Below are 16,517 nucleotides of genomic sequence, written 5' to 3' on the forward strand. Positions count from 1 at the left end.
CCAAATTAATTCTGAATATGAATTAATTTTCTTCTCCCTCTTTTTTCATCATTTAAAAATCTATCAACCGTCCTTTATACCCACCCGTCACGTCACCGTCCAAGTCTGTTTGTCACTATCACGTCATCCGTCACGCCTTAGTGACCACGACGAAACCCTACACACAGTATCATAACACTCCACTTCCTTCAAAAATTGCAAGGTTTTATAACTTCAGTCTGAATTTATTTGAGTTCATAACTCTAATTGTGCATTAAATATGATGATATTCTATGAAAGTTCTTCAATGCCTATGTAAATAAATTATTGAGCTTTCTCATAAATTCAGCCATGAATCTAATTCACTGTTCTTCATTCGATTGATTCAAATTCTTTCGTAAGACTCAGTTTCTAAGATTGTTCGGCTCAAATGTCATCCATTTGATCGACTGATTTTGGCTCGTTCTTGTCATTCTTCGACAGATTTTCGCTCGTTCTTGATGAAAAATTTGACGAAGCGCTTCTCTTAATCTTCAATAATGGCAGCACTGGCGGCGATCAGGTGGAATTCAGGACCTTATTTCTGTCAGTTTGGGGGGAATTTCATACGATCATCGAAGGGCAGGCGGAGATTCTCTCTCAAGTCTATGGCGTCCTCGTCGTTGTCTCCTGGATCGTCTGAAAGTCTGCAAATTGGCGATGGCGCACAGAAGATTACGGCTCCGTATGGGTCGTGGAAGTCGCCGATTTCTTCTGATGTTGTCGCCGGCGCGGAGAAACGCCTCGGAGGGATGAGCGTCACCGGGGACGGCCGCCTCGTGTGGATTGAGTCCCGCCCCGAAGAATCCGGGTGAGTTATAGCTTCATCTATGGCGATTTTATGGCCGATGAAATGCCCCAAGTGTTAAATTCTCGTCGTTTTTTTACTATTCTTGCTAGAACGAGAGATTGTTCTTCTTTCTCTTCCCTTTCTGATCCGTTTGTCTACTTCGTCTACCCGATTTGGGCTAGTATTTTTTTTTCTCGATTCAATCTATTCTATCTGGGTGAGCTATAGCTTCATCTGTGGCGATTTTACGGTCGATGAAATGCCCCGAGTGTTAATTCTCGTCGTTTTTTTACTGTTCTTGCTAGAACGAGAGACTGTTCTTCTTTCTCTTCCCTGTCTGATCCGTTCGTCAACTTCGTCGACCTTCTTTGGGATAGTATTTTTTTTCTCGATTCAATCTATTCTATGTGGGTGAGTTGGAATCATTTATGGCGATTTTTTGTTCGATGAAATGCCCTAAATGTCAAATTTTCGCCGTTTTTACTGTTCTTGCTATAATGAAACATTGTTCTGCTTTCTCTTCACAGTCTTGTCCGTTCGTCAACTTCATCTACTCTATCTGCGTGAGTTTTGTTTTTTTTCTTTTGGGTTCAATCTATCCTATCTGGGTGAGTTATTAATTCATTTATGGCGATTTGTTGTTCGATAAATTGCCCCAAATGCCAAATTCCCATCGTTTATATTGTTCTTGCTAGAGCGCGAGATTGTTCATCTTTCTCTTCCTTGTCTGATCCCTTCGTCAACTTTTTCTACCCTCTCCGGGCTAGTTTTTTTTTTAGATTCAATCTATCTTATCAGGGTGAGTTATAACTTCATCTTTGACGATTTTATGGTCGATGAAATGCCCAATTGCCAAATCCTCGTCGTTTTACTTTTCTTGCTAAAACGAGAGATTATTCTTCTTTCTCTTCCCTATCTGATCCATGACGATAATTTTGGACAATATTATAATCATCTATGGTGACGCTGACGAATATTTCTCCTTTAAGAGCGTCTCTTTATTGATATATTTTTTTGATTTGGACGTCTTTGTATTCATACTCGCCCTGTTGTTTCATTTATTCTGCTTCTGTATGAGTTAGAATTGAAGATATTGGAATTAATTTGTCCGGTTTAATTGGCTACTCTCTTGCTGAACTTTCTGATTTAGAAATTTTATTTAGTCGTTATATTTTATTCGTTAAAATTAGGTCACAGTTGAATGGCGACATTTTCAATTATTTTTGGTAAATAATGGGAAACAAAAGAATTTTCTGGTATTTCGTTTATGAAAATCAAATTGAATGATTAACAGAGCCCTTTAAAAGCGGCCTTTTGTTCCTTGAATGAATGAAGTTCACCAAGGCAATCATATGTTCTCTGAACCTGCTACTTGAAGAAAACAGTTATGAAATCCAGCGTGGCATTTGTATTGTAAAATTAATTTCATTAAAAAAAGATTGCAATGTTTGTCACCATGACATTTATTTCTTCCACAGATTTCTTTTTCCTTCTTCTCCTTTCTTGCATAATCAACTTTTAAAAATTAGAAGATTTTAACCGTTAAAAATCTTTATCAGGCGTGCAGTTCTTGTGAAGGAACCACAAGAGCCTGAGGGCAAACCTATCGATATTATTCCTCGGGATTTTGCTGCCAGGACGTTGGTGCATGAGTATGGAGGGGGAGCTTTTGCCGTGGATGGGAACGCACTTATTTTTTCAAACTACAAAGATCAAAGATTATATCAACATATAATTGGGGGTAAGATGAAATTTTGGTTACAGCGGAGAAAACATCTTGATTTTTCTTTCTCATGTATAATGAAATTTCTGATTGCTTGTTCAATGTTTCTTTACATTTGGTGACTCCTATACTTTGTGTTCGATGCAAATGTTGCATTAGGTTCTTAAGTATTAAATCCATCTCTATGGTTATTCATGCTTGAATTAATTTTTCAGAAATGCCATATTCCAATTAAGACCGGACTTGCAGGATTGAATTGAACTTCCTTTCTGCAGGGGATAAAGTTCCAACACCAATCACTCCTGACTTTGGTGGGCCTGTTGTCCGCTTTGCGGATGGAATGATTGACCATCGTTTCAAGCGTTATATCACTGTAATGGAAGGTCGACTACATGCAAAAACGGTTAATCCAAGTTTTAAAATTTATCCAAATGATAAATTTATTATTTGTGGATTTGTTGCAGATCACCGCCAAAGTAGCATTAATGCCACATCGTCAATCATTGCCATAGAGCTAGATGGTGAAAATATTGTAGGTTAGTACTTCATTGTGATCCTGTGAAGATTAATGACCTAAAATGGCCTAAATTAAATAAATTATAATTTTCAAAAGAATGACCTAAGTTTGGTCTACAAAAAACACCATCATCATGGGTTTAAATTTATGAAAATTTTGGCGTTTCCTTCTTTAAATCAGAACCGAAGGTACTTGTAAGTGGTCGTGACTTCTATGCCGCGCCACGAGTTGATCCGGCTGGAAAGCGAATGGCTTGGTTGGAGTGGGAGCATCCAAACATGCACTGGGACAAAGCTGAACTCTGGGTCGGTTACTTCTCAGAGGATGGGTAAGGTTTTTTTGTTACCTGAAAGTCAATCGTTACCCACTGTGACACAACCGCTGTTTGTTCACCTGTTCTTTTTTTCTCTAAGTTTTTTATTTGCAGTCAACTGAAGACCAATCTACGTTATTAATGGTTGTTTGTTTTCAGAAAACTAGTGAAACGTATATGCATTTCCGGTGAGAACCCTGCATTGGCGGAATCCCCTGCTGAACCGAAATGGTCTCCAGAAGGTGGAAGCTGAACAGTTTTTATTTTATGGATCTTTATGTTCTGCTAACGAGATATATTTGTTTCATTCAATGCATATAACATTTTGCGACATTTTTTGATGAATAGCTGGCACATGCAACCTATGAAAGGTCCTAAACATTCTTAAAGACGATGAATTTTTAAAGATGACCTAATCATTTTTAAAGTTTGACCAAAAGTGAAAAGCCCTGTACTCTTAAATTGATGTGTTTTTTACGGTAGAGGGTTCTTTGTTGTGTTGGGTTACCAAAGATTTTGGCGTGAGGAAGGATAACTGAAATAGGTTCTCTTTAATCCTAGGGTTGAAGGATTAGTTGAGAGAAGGTCTTGATGACGGTCATTACTTTCATTTATTTTACTTTGGTCCGGATATTCAATATCAAGGTTTCAAATTTGCATAAGAAGTTACGGTTTATTTGTTATTTTAAAATGTTGCAGGGGAGCTGTTTTTTATTACTGATATAAGTGGCGGATTCTGGAACATTTATAAATGGGTGAGTCCTTGATCAAGAGTTGTATTTGTTTGGTTGGGGTTAATCATCTTTAGGTATCTGAATTGTGACTGAATAATGGTTGAATAATGACCCTTAATGACTCTTTTTCCGAATTTTCTTGTTGCTTTAGTTCATGAGAATTGTGTGGATCTTCAAATTTGATGGTAATGTTTTAATGTAGAAAGCTAATCTATAATGAAATTGTTTATAAATGTGATTCCAGCATTGCTCCACATAGTTTTTTTCTTATAGTATTACTGACTTCAGATGTCTTGGAAGTTATGGTCTACGTATGTGCACTATACAATAATCCACATGTGATATTTCCGAGTTTTTTTTTAAATTGTCTTGCAGAATGAAAGCGAGAACAAGGTTGAATCTCTATATCCTCTAAATGCTGAATTTACAAGACCACTTTGGATTTTTGGAATTAATTCCTATGACTTCGTCGATTGCCTGGGAGGTAATCAAATAGTCTGCTCTTACAGGTTCGTGGATTGAATCTTGCAATAACTGCTTTCATCATTTCTTATTATTTTAGGTTCTCAATGTTTCTCTGTTTTATTTATATTGTTCATTTCGAATTATAGGAAGAACGGACAATCTTTTTTGGGGATATTGGATCACAGTCAGACTTCTTTCAACGTGCTCGATATACCCTTCACTGACATTTATAACATTGTGAGTATACATTGTTTCTCTCGTACGCGTAGTATCAATGTCAAGTTGAATTTATTTCTGACTATGTCAGGGAGACTGTGTTGCATTTTTCCTGTCCCAGGGAAGTAGGTTTCCTATCTTCTTCACATGATTACAATGCTTGGGGGCTTTTCTATGTAGTTGGCTTAGGATTGAGTGAAAGGAAAACCCATGTGTTTATAAAATACTTGATGCAAGTTTCACAGCGCAGGTATCTGGACCTAACTGTTTATACTTGGAAAGCGCATCAGCTGTTCATCCTTTATCAATAGTGAAGGTTAGGTTCTACTGGGTGATACTAAAAATGAGTTTCTTTTTTATTCATTTAATCCCATGCAAACTTAAATTTCCTCATTCATCTGACAGTAAATTACTATCAGGTGATACTAACGGAGGAGCTTACAGAAGTTGCATCATATTCTATCATTTGGTCTTCTTCCTGTGACACGAACAGATTCATGCCATATTTTAGCAGCCCTGAAGTTATTGAATTTCCAACTGAGATCCCTGGACAGACTGCCTTTGCTTTCTTTTACCCACCATTTAACCCCAAGTATCAAGCACACAACGATGAGAAGCCTCCGTTGTTGTTGAAGGGCCATAGTAAGTGGACATCATCCATAAAACCAATGATTTTCAATTGCATGGCTCAAATTACAAGACTTGGTCAATTTTATCTTTATTTGAAAACTAGGGATTGGAGATTCAACCAAAATGATTGAATGATCAATCTGATAGACTATCTGGTGAATCCAATCCATATCCGATTGGATCAATCCACTTTGTACCCAATTAAGATCCAGCCCATACTATCAATTGAATATTCAGATTGATGAGCGATCAAATCTATTCAATCCTCCCACCAGTTTTGTTAGATCTGATAAAACCTGTGATCTACTTCCTGGGACTGCCATGTGGCAGTCTTTGATTAGCCGCACAAATCCATTCTGATTAATGGGCCATCTGGTCGAGTTGTCCAATCAATTCGAACATATTGGTGACTGACTACAGATTTTAATCGATCTTGATGAGGTCCGTTGGATCAGTCTAATATTTTTACCGGATGCATATCAATTCAATCCGATCTGATCACCAAAAGCCTACTGAGGACAAATCTCTGCTATTCCTCTGGGTATTCTCTAAGAGAAATAACCTATTTCTACTCAAAACTAAATAATGCAGGGCTTATTCTTAATTATGGAGCCTGCGTGCTCCATTAAAAACAATGGATTGAACAATATATATTTTTATTTCATTTTGAAGGTGGTCCAACTGCAGAAGCCCGGGGTTCTCTGGAACTTTACATCCAATACTGGACTAGCCGGGGATGGGCATTTGTGGACGTTAATTATGGCGGAAGCACTGGTTGGTTAATGATCCTTTAAATTTCCCCTTTTTCATGATTCTGACACTTTTCATATGCATAATCATAGGTTATGGGAGAGAATATCGAAGTCGGCTATTGGGACAATGGGGCATTGTGGATGTAAATGACTGTTGCAGCTGTGCAAGATTCTTGGTTGACCCGTTTTCATCCCCTCCTCACCAAGATATTTTTAATACTCATAGCGCGACAAATGACTAATTTCATTATTGACTTACAAGGCGGACAAAGGAAAGGTGGATGGAAATAGGCTCTGCATAATGGGGAAGTCAGCTGGCGGTTACACTTCTCTTGCTGCCCTGGCTTTCAAAGACACTTTTAAGGCAGGAGCATCGTTGTACGGTGTAAGTTTTCATGATTTTCACGTTACCCTTATTTTCAGATACACAACGTTTTAATTTTGTGTAGCGTGAACAGCTCATGCTTGTGTTTTTTTTCAAAATAAAAATCTCTTTTGTTTTCCTATATTCATGTCATAGCTAGTTTAAAGAGTTTCTCTTGTTCGGAGTACAGGTTGCTGACCTAGCTCTACTAAATGAGGAAACTCACAAATTTGAGTCCCGATACACTGATAATCTCATTGGTAGGTAGTCAACGTGCATGAAGTTGAGTATTTATAATTTTGTCTTTACAGATGATGATTTCTTTCACTGTGTATGCCCTCAGGATCGGAGCAAGCCTTGTACCAGAGATCTCCCATCAATTTTGTGGACAAATTCACATGTCCTGTCATCTTATTTCAAGGATTAGAAGACAAGGTATCCATAATATTAGCTTCTTCAAACCTCGTGTGATGGAGTTTGTTTTTGGTAGAGTTTGTTTAATCTCTTATTTTTCTTCATTTTTTAATTGCTTCCGCACATTGTTTTCTCCTGATGAAGTATAACGAAGACTCTACGTCAATTCAATAGGATAGTAACAAGCAGTTAGTTTGGAATTCAGCAAAAACTCCATTTATTTTTTAATTGTATTGAACGATCAGTTAATTATTATTAACAGCACAGAGGCTTCATCCTTTGATTTAACTTGTCCATCCATGTTATGTGCTTGTTCTTCCTTTCTCCCCTGCGACACTTGTGCTAGTTCTACTCGTCATTGACTTGAATCTTTTAGCAGGTTGTCAAAAGGGTCTTCCTACCCATACTCTGGGTCATTCGCATTAAGCTGATTAATATAATATTGCTTTAAATTTTCTTAAAAAATTACTGCTAGTAATAATGACGTTTTCTTTGGACAAATATTTTATAAGAATTGATTTGTGTTTCTTAAACACTTGATGAAGGTCGTTCCCCCGGATCAAGCCCGCAAAGTCTACCAAGCTTTGAAGGAAAAAGGGATACCTGTTGCCTTGGTGGAGTTTGAAGGAGAGCAGCACGGTTTTCGCAAGGTCCCATTCCTTAACCCCTCTCAGATTACCTGTCTAGCCTCTTGGACCCAAAAATGTGTTTTCACTCCGAACAAAACCTCTCAGGTTGAGAATATTAAGTTTGCTTTGGAGCAGCAGATGCTGTTTTTTGCCCGTCTTGTGGGAAATTTTGAGCCAGCGGATGAAATCTCCCCTATCAAGGTAGATAACTTAGACTGATTTATTTAATCTTGTTTTTGACTTGGTGTATTTTGCTTCAAGGATGCCATTTGTTGATAAAAACTCTGCAATGAAGAAGTTTTCTTGACTAACATAATTATTTTTAGATTATCTGTTTGTTCGTGTTTATGAAACTAAGATACTTGATGTAAACCCAAAACATGATCTCAATCATTTCCAATCTTTATTCCTAAAATAACTGGAGGCATGCTAAATATCTGGTATTTAAATCCTTACTAGCTTTTTCTTCAATTTCCATATTATCAATTTTGGCCGGTCTCTCCATCCTCCATACCACATTAACCATAAATCTAGGGGGAGTTGGCGTTTTTTCTTGGATTTTCCCAACAAAGATAGATACCCATGACATGGAACTGTAAACATTTGTTAGCATTTAGCCGGATGTTTATTAAGAAGTTGCCTGTTCTAATTTGGTAATGAACAAATTTATAAATGGATTATTCATTTGTTTTAACAAGGCTTCTTACCCACAATTATTGGTTTCCCAACTGAAGTTAAGAGATAATACCTTAAAGTTGTTACCATCTTCTCAGAACTTACAGTGTTTGAACCTTACTAGTTTTTGCAGATGTGTCACATTAGATTAATTAATACCTGGAATGCTGCCAAGGATGCATGATTAAACTTACTTGAAGAACCATTCGCTTGATTATGTAAATCGCATGGACTCAGGTGGGTAATAACAACTACTTAGTGCTCTTTATTTCAACTGATAAGAGTAAAAGGTAACAATAGTGGAGACAGATAGAAATACAACATCTACTGTGGAATGTTCAGCTTGTGTGACATCCTAGCAATTGAATCCTTTCAGGTAAGCTTGATTTTCAAAGGATTTTATCATATGAGGGAATCTATGTGATTTTCAAACTAATAGAGTTCCAGAAAGAAGTATGCGTTATAATACCATCATCCATTGACTTGTCCCCTAATCTAGTGGTTTTGAGATTTGGTGTTTTACCTTAGTATAGGAGGTACATACATCACCCCTAATCATGATTATGCTTCCTAAAGATTTTCATCCATGAATCATTGACTTTGTGTCATTGTAATAATTTAAATAAACTAAATTTCTGATATAAAGGGTTTGACTAGTTCGTCATTTCAGTTTATGATCCCTTATTGTAGAAAGTATTTAGAAGACTGTACATACTAAAGGAGCTTGGATGAGCATTTGTTATCCTCAGGGACTCAAGTATGAGATGGTTACCAATCTAAAAGAGATTGATTTAAAAAGAATGTGAGAAAAGGCAATAATTTAAAGAGTGGGGAAAGAAGAGAAATAGTCTAATGACCATCAACTCAGGATGAAAAATAAAATATGTAACCTGGTCTGAAGATGGGTAATCAAGATTTCCTTAGATCTACTTTTACTCTTCCAACTACACCTAGTATTGACTGATGTCGGACGTCGTCCGATCGACATCGAATATGATGGTTCGGTGCCAATAAATGAGGAAGGTATCGAACGTTGACGGAGTCGTCATCCAATGGGTAACCCTAACGGGTCAATGTAACTACGATGAACAAAATGAATGTCCTACGTGTCGTACGTGCAGGCTCCGACTCGAGGGAGGCGCCGAGCTCCAAGCTTGGACAGGGTTGCTAAGTGACGACGATGATGGCCTCTCGAACCTCGTCGGAGCGACGAAGGCGTCTACGGCCGAACGGAATCTATCCGTAGGGCTCGCACGTTACAGACGTATACGCCCGTACCGCTAAGACACTCGACTATGTCGTATTTTTCTCTCAATTCTTCTTCTCTCACCTACCTAGCCCGAGCGCCGTGGAGTCAAGATGAAAATATACTGCAAGAGATAAATAAACGAGCGACAGGAGAGGACGACATACCTCGTTGGCGGTGGCTCGTAGTGTAGTGTCATCGACAATCAACGGCGATTTCAGAGCAGGTGGGACGGAGAGTCATCGGAGAGATCACGACAGCTCGATTGGCGGCTTGGCGCAGGACGTTCTATGCATGGGGCGATGGCCCTTTCGGGGCGGCGAGGAATGCCACCCCGGGGGTCGAGGCGTCGCGGAACGGCGACGCTTGGCGGAGGTGCAAGGGCGCGGTGGAGGTGCTCGGCGGCAGCGCCTAGTGCAGTGGCAGCGCAGGGGGCATGGCGATGTCCAGTGGCTCAGCTGCTTTGGCGACTACGGCTGCAACGAGCAATTGTGGCCACTGTGGCGGCCGTGGCCGTTATGAGCAGTTGCGGCTACTCACCGCGGCGCTTGCTGCTGGTGACGACGCCTGCTGCTGGCGGCCCCGGCCGCTGCTGGCGACGGCGCCTGCTGGTTGCTGTTGGCGGCGGCGCCACTGCTGGTGGCGGCACCTGCTTGTGGCGGCGGCTCCCTCTGCTTGAGGCGGCGCCCGCTACTGGCGGCGGCGTCCGTTGTTGGCGGCGGCTCCCGCTGCCAGCCGCGGCTCTCGCTGCTTGGGCAGCCCGGCGGCGACCGTAGGGCAGCGCGGTGGTGGCGCGCCTGCGGTGGCAGCCGCCTAGGGCTCCGACGGGCGGGCTCTACCGAACGGAGCCCTAGAACGGGCGCGCGGGCAGGACGGAACGGCCGCAGACCGGACCCCGTTCCGTTCTGCCCATTCTCTCTCCTCTCTTCTGTTTCTTTATTTTTTCTTCCTTTTCTGCCTTTTTTTATTTTCTAAATGGTGAGACCAAGATAGACTAAAAATCCAACTTTTCTCTTCCTAGTCTAATTTTTGTCAGGCGCCCCCCTCTTCCTTTATATAGGGGAGAGGTCTGGGGCCCCTAAATGGGTCAACAAAAGGGGGGATATAGGTCCATTAGGGGCCCTTATAGAATGGGCCCCCATTACACATAGATGGGGAATTAAAATAGAAATGAAATAGGAAAAGGGGGGGAAAAGGAGGCCCCTTTCCCATGATGATAAAACACGGACACGGGACACAACGTAGTGCGACGAAAACACGACGACTGCGAAGAAAACGCGAGACACAACTAGAAAAAACGACAGAAATCAAAACAAGATAATCAAGCATCTCTTCACCCGGCTTTCGGTGACGGTGGCCGGCGGCACAGACGACGTCGTCGGTGATCCTTGATGGCGTGCGCCATCATTGACCTTATGGAGTATAATTCTTATCAAAATAACTGAAGAGCTGCAATTAGCATTTCTTCAATTATTTTTCTCTATTCAACCAAGATGGCGGTGTATTTGATTTTGTTACTATCATCTTTTACAGCATACATATGAATGATAGAGTGCAAAACTTTAGAGAAGGAGCGGTTAACGTGCATGAAAATTTCAAGCTTCTATTTCCTTCTGATTAATTAGTCAAATGATTGGCAAACAATATCAGAATCCTCATTTAAGGATTCTTTCAAGCTAAAAAAAGATATAAGATATGTATCATTGGATTTTAAATATTTTTTTATGAAGCATGTGATGGTTATATTAGTCCATAGTTTGCTACTTTATTTACCACTCATCTATACTGGTGCCCCAATCACTTGTCTCTGGTCATTTCATGTATGAATATGTGAAATACACTCAACAAATACTGTTGGTTTACTGAAGCTAAGGAATGCATATGAAAGATAACTAGGAAATCCAATGATACATATCTTATATCTTTTTGTGTATCTGTATATAAATGAGCATATATGTCCAAGTATCATTCTAATTAATGAAGGAGATATAAGGGAAGGAGTTGACACTACATTTTTATAATAGGTTCAGGAAACCCCTTACATGTTGTCTTGTGTGTTCTTCTTCACAACCCACCAAAAGTCTACGGAATTCTACCAAGATTAACTCGCATGGTCTATGCACTTGGTCTTATAATTCTTTGGCCTCTATGTTTTCTTCTAGTATGAGAACATACACATACCTTCATTCTTGTAGAATTGGCGCGGACACATTGATATTTTCACCCAATATTATTTCAACTTCGTCGTTCAAATCTCTTTGATGAAGCATTGATGCCGCCTTGGTACCAGCTTAGCCTCAATGGGATTTCTTCATTAGTTGATAATCATGAATTCACGAGGAAAATAATTATGACATAAAAACATGTTGACATGAAAAAATGAATTTGAAACTGACATAGTTTGATAATTCATGATCTTTTTACATTTATAATGTTTATTTATTCTTTTGAAATTGATATTCACAAACCCAACAACTAATGATAAAAATTATGAAAAATAATATTAGATGATGACATCAATATCATTTTTGACTTATGGAATCCATTTATGGCTTTACATGAAATTTAAGTGCATGAAAATTTACATGAAATTTAAAAGTTTAAATGAATTTTGGAGTTTACATGAATATTTTAATTAAGTAGAAAATGTTACATGAATATTTGATCAGCAAATTTAAGAAAAATTTTGTGCCCGTTTAAACTTAGTTATCATAAATATGGTTATGCTTGTGCAGTATGATTTACAATTCTTTATGACAATGAAATATTTAAAGAGACAAATGTTTTATAGAAGGCAAAATATTTTTCTACACAATCAATATTACACGGATTTAGCTCTCTGAAGGTGTTATAATGTAATTAAAAAAGTTTGAAGTGATTTGAAATTATTATCTCCTTTTGAAGGAAAGAAAAATTCATCATAATGAATGGTGATAAATAGAGATGATGAAGTGTCTCAAAATAATCATTTATAAATATTACTTATTGGATACATATCTATATCTACGTATCATCATTATCATCCCTCAGATTTCTGGACTTTATCCCTCATCTTCACTATGGATGAATAAATATGAACAGATGTTCAGAAGCAGAAGACAATAGAAGTAGAATGAACTCACCTTAGATAACTATGTTCAGTCCGGATTAAGGTAATTGTGTGCTTCCGGCCAGCCCCTACATTTCTCTTTTTTGTTTAAATGTCAATAAAAAATTTTCACCGAAAATTTTGATGAATTTGAAACTTGCTATCTTTCACTTGGTCTACAATTGTAGGTGTAAGTTAAAGTGATTTCTATATGGATTGGGGATCTATTTATAGATCTAATGGTATGGCTGGATTGAAGAGAGAGAAGAAGCTTCCCTCAAAATATCAACCCAAAGCTCCTTATGAATCATCGGATATCACATTCTAAAGTTAGATCATTCTGAACCACTAAGGTTTCTCTCTGTAAACTGTTCCAGTGTGCTAGCATAATCCTTTATTTTATGAATAGTGTATTCCAAAATTTTTCATTAAGATCATGATATGACTCACTTTAAAACTGCATCATCAATTTTTATCCTTACTTCACATGTTGATGTATCATTCATATTTTTACCATTTATGTCTTTGATTGGTTTCGAGTCACCACATTTCCTTGCAAACCAAAATCAAAAAAAATTAGGCAATGGATTGGTGCATTATGGCATCTCAAATTTATATTCCATAGTGGTGATGGTTGAAATGATTGGTTATTGTGGTCGATTGGCTGTGGCAAATGATTGGTACAATCTGAATGCTTCAGATTTTGACGTGTGGTACGATGGCATAAATTCTTCATAAATCACATTAAAATTCTTAGAACTATGCAATGAAAAAAAATTAAATCATTTTAGAATACTATGTTTGAAATTTTCTTAGAACACATAAAAAATCTAGAAAAATAATAAGATCATTATAAAAATTTATTTAATCATTTTAAGGTTGGTAACGTGAGCATATGAAAATTTTAATAGATATTAAAATGTAAATTACATGATAATACTGTCACATTTTGCTTGTTATCAATAATTTTCACTTATGAATGATGTATCATTCTCCATTCCATCCGAGTTCACCATTACTCATTTGTCTTGCCATTTGGATGTTTGACAGACAAAAATTGATGACATTTGTGAATGACTATTTTATAAAAGAATCATGACGGATGATGATTTTGAAGGATTGAACAGATTTGGACAAAAATGGATGAAGATTGGAATGTGGAATAAAAAAAAGGAGATTTGGTGTACTAGTTTTTACTAAAGAATCCCTCATTTATTATTTCACAACTTTGGGTGTCCTGAGGAGACGACGGTTGAAGCACTCTTTGAGGCAGGAATGATGGCATTAGGGGTTTGCAGCATCAGACTCGGTAGATGCAATGAAGAAAATTGGTAGTATCAATAACTAGAGATGGGGGGATTCAATAAGGTGACAACACTCTTATTGTCAGTAATTAGTGGGATCCTCACCTCATTAATATTTTGACATTGTATTGTGGGACTCACCATAATTATCATTTCCGATCTATGAATAGTGAACTGTCAGAATGTAATAATCTTAAACATCAATACAATAAATAAGACCTCCATCATGCTTGATGCAGGATGACTAGGGGATGACGGGGTGATGCATGGTGGCTAGAGGAGACAGGGACAAGGTGACAATGGGAACCGGATACTAGGATGACTAGGGGAGGGATGGGATAAAACAGACCACAAATCACACAATCAAATTTGTAGATTTAAATCTGGTGAAAGTAATGATGGTGCAGCCCCTTTCCTCGTCGAGGGCGGGAGTACCGTCTTACAACCACCACGGTGAAAACAAAGCAATACGTTCAATAAATCTGAATGGCAGTCGCAAGAAGATTCAAAGACCTGTTCCACTAGTCGCTTGAAGATTCAAAATCCAATCAAATCCTGGCGGTGGATGAACACTCGAAGAACACTGGAAGAAGAACACGCACACCAAAGAGTGTAGAAGTACCTTGGCACTAGATAGTGCGTGAAGAGGGTGCGGGAAATTCTCGACGCGTCGTTGGCGGGACGATTGACATGCGCTTCGACAGGGTGTCGCGAATCCAAACTGCGCGGTCAGTTGGCGGGGGTCAAGGGGAGAGTCGCCCCCTTGTGGGATTCGGGGCAGCGCCCCGAAACCTAAATGATAAACGGGGCGTGCGTTTGCAGAATGAAGGATCTGAAGCCGTGATGCTGATTGTAGGGATCGTGTGGGTGCGAGGTGGCTGCAGGGGGGGGGGTTGGTGCGCGGGCAGTAGCTTGTGCAGGCTGCGGCTTGTGCGGGCGGCGGTGGCCTGCCCGGGCTGCGGCCTGTGTGGGCGGCGGCCAGTGTGGTCGGCGGTGGCCTGTGTGGGTGGTGACGGTCTACGAGGGCTGCGGCCTGTGCGGGCAGTGGCGGCCTACAGGGCTGCGGCTTGTGCGGGCGGCGGGTGGCCTGTGTGGGCGGTGGCGACCTGCATGGGCTGTGGCCTGTGCGGGAGGCAGCGACCTGCGCGGGCCGCGGCTTGTGTGGGCGACGGCTCCCTGCACGGGCGGTAGCCTGCGCACACAAGTGGCCTGCGCAGGCGGCGGCCTATGCGAGCGGCCGACTGCATTGGCCGCGGTCTGCACGGACAACGGGCGGCTTGGGAGGGCAGCGACCTGGGTGGGCGACGACCTGCGCAGGTGATGGGAGAGGGCTAGGGAAAATCTTCCAAGAAGAAAGAAACTTCAATTCTTGAAAATAAATTTGCCAAATGTTTTTTGCAACATTGGCCTACATATAGGCCTTGGAGGAAAGAGAAAATACGAGAAATAAAATAAAGTAGAAGACGTGTTTTCGTGTCACATCAAAGGGCAGTTATGGATGTGGCGTTGACAACGTATCATGATGCGGGACGTGTCGTGTGTAAGTGGAGACGCGTTTGATGCCGACGCCTCTGATGCCGGTGTGTTGACTTGGTCATTATCAAGGTGGTTCTTCAGTTGATGTTGGTGAAGATTCGGGATGCGGGGCGTCTCGGATGACTGTGGCGGCGCGTCTGAAGATGATGCATTGACGTCGTCGCCACCAATGCTTGCTAGTAAAAGAGTGCTTTACATAGAAAACTCAGTTAATTATTATACCATATTGATTATTATATATATGTAATTTTTTTGATGAAGTGCACGGATATCTACAATCATGAGTAAACTAAGATGATATCATACTATCGTACCATAAGCTGTACTCATGGGTGATATGGAGTTTTGAATGACTATCTTCAATATCTGAAGAGATAATAGATTTTGACAGTATGGCCAATGAGAAAAATCATATGGATTCGCAACTCATGTGACATGAGCATAAAATATCCTCTATTATTAGTTAACATTTAAGGTTAATTATAAAACGTACGACCAGTAAAATGTGATAGTGAATGCACATTTATCAACCTTGAATAGTAAAAACATATTGCTAAAATTTTGATAAAAGGAAAATTTTCAATCTGATGATCATAGATGAACCTGTTCATCTATCTAACAAACCATGGTGATCGAATCACAGTACATCAGATGATGTTTGGACCAATGATTGGTCAAAATGGCATGATAAATTGTAATTTCTCTCTCCTATTGATGAGGAAAAATAGTGATGGTGCATTTATAAACCATTGATTGATGATTCTTTCTAGAATTTATCTTTCTTGGTAGAGAAAATATTTTCATTTCTATAAAAATGATGGATTTGGGGATGCAATCAGTCCACGAAGCTTATAATGTTCCGTTGAATCTTAGAGAACTTATTGAAGAACACAAAAGTTGCTCCAAGAAGGTGTATTTTATGAGGATATCAATGTATTAAAAAAATGGTTTACATTTTCTTACATAGAGACCAATGGATACTTCCACTAATCATCTCAGTAATTGTATCCGATGGTTGAGATTTAAACATTTGAGAGAGAGAAGATGCTGGAGAATAAAAGTCTGAGAAGTTTACCATGCCTTCTATAAATTTCCATCCTTAT

General features: G+C 39.4%; 1 protein-coding gene across 4 annotated transcripts; it reads left to right on the forward strand.

Annotated features, from left to right (window-relative positions):
• Positions 1–324: 324 nt before the first annotated feature.
• On the forward strand, positions 325–8,514 carry LOC144704541 (alpha/beta-Hydrolases superfamily protein). Of its 4 annotated transcripts, XM_078576989.1 has the most exons (20): positions 356–376; positions 463–829; positions 2,368–2,549; positions 2,807–2,914; positions 2,996–3,067; positions 3,229–3,376; positions 3,521–3,603; positions 4,061–4,116; positions 4,471–4,604; positions 4,707–4,797; positions 5,027–5,092; positions 5,196–5,418; positions 6,079–6,180; positions 6,249–6,334; positions 6,421–6,543; positions 6,713–6,782; positions 6,866–6,957; positions 7,482–7,586; positions 7,671–7,766; positions 8,365–8,514. In XM_078576989.1, the coding sequence occupies exons 2-20, from the start codon at positions 519–521 to the stop codon at positions 8,422–8,424; spliced, it is 2,208 nt and encodes a 735-aa protein (XP_078433115.1). In that variant the 5' UTR covers positions 356–376; positions 463–518; the 3' UTR covers positions 8,425–8,514. The 4 variants fall into 4 exon arrangements, with proteins under 4 accessions (XP_078433114.1, XP_078433116.1, XP_078433118.1 ...); XM_078576988.1 differs by having other exon boundaries at positions 325–829; XM_078576990.1 differs by having other exon boundaries at positions 325–829; positions 8,374–8,514.
• Positions 8,515–16,517: the final 8,003 nt, after the last annotated feature.

Source organism: Wolffia australiana, chromosome 6 (assembly GCF_029677425.1).
Source record: "Wolffia australiana isolate 7733 chromosome 6, ASM2967742v1".
Taxonomy (NCBI): domain Eukaryota; kingdom Viridiplantae; phylum Streptophyta; class Magnoliopsida; order Alismatales; family Araceae; genus Wolffia; species Wolffia australiana.

Bases quoted from the DNA above. Each gene is read 5' to 3' on its own strand.
- LOC144704541 (XM_078576988.1), top strand. From the start codon at position 519: ATGGCAGCACTGGCGGCGATCAGGTGGAATTCAGGACCTTATTTCTGT. The intron at 3,604-4,060 runs GTGGAAGCTGAA...AAAATGTTGCAG, and splicing joins ACCGAAATGGTCTCCAGAAG to GGGAGCTGTTTTTTATTACT. The intron at 7,587-7,670 runs GTCCCATTCCTT...AAAACCTCTCAG, and splicing joins AGCAGCACGGTTTTCGCAAG to GTTGAGAATATTAAGTTTGC.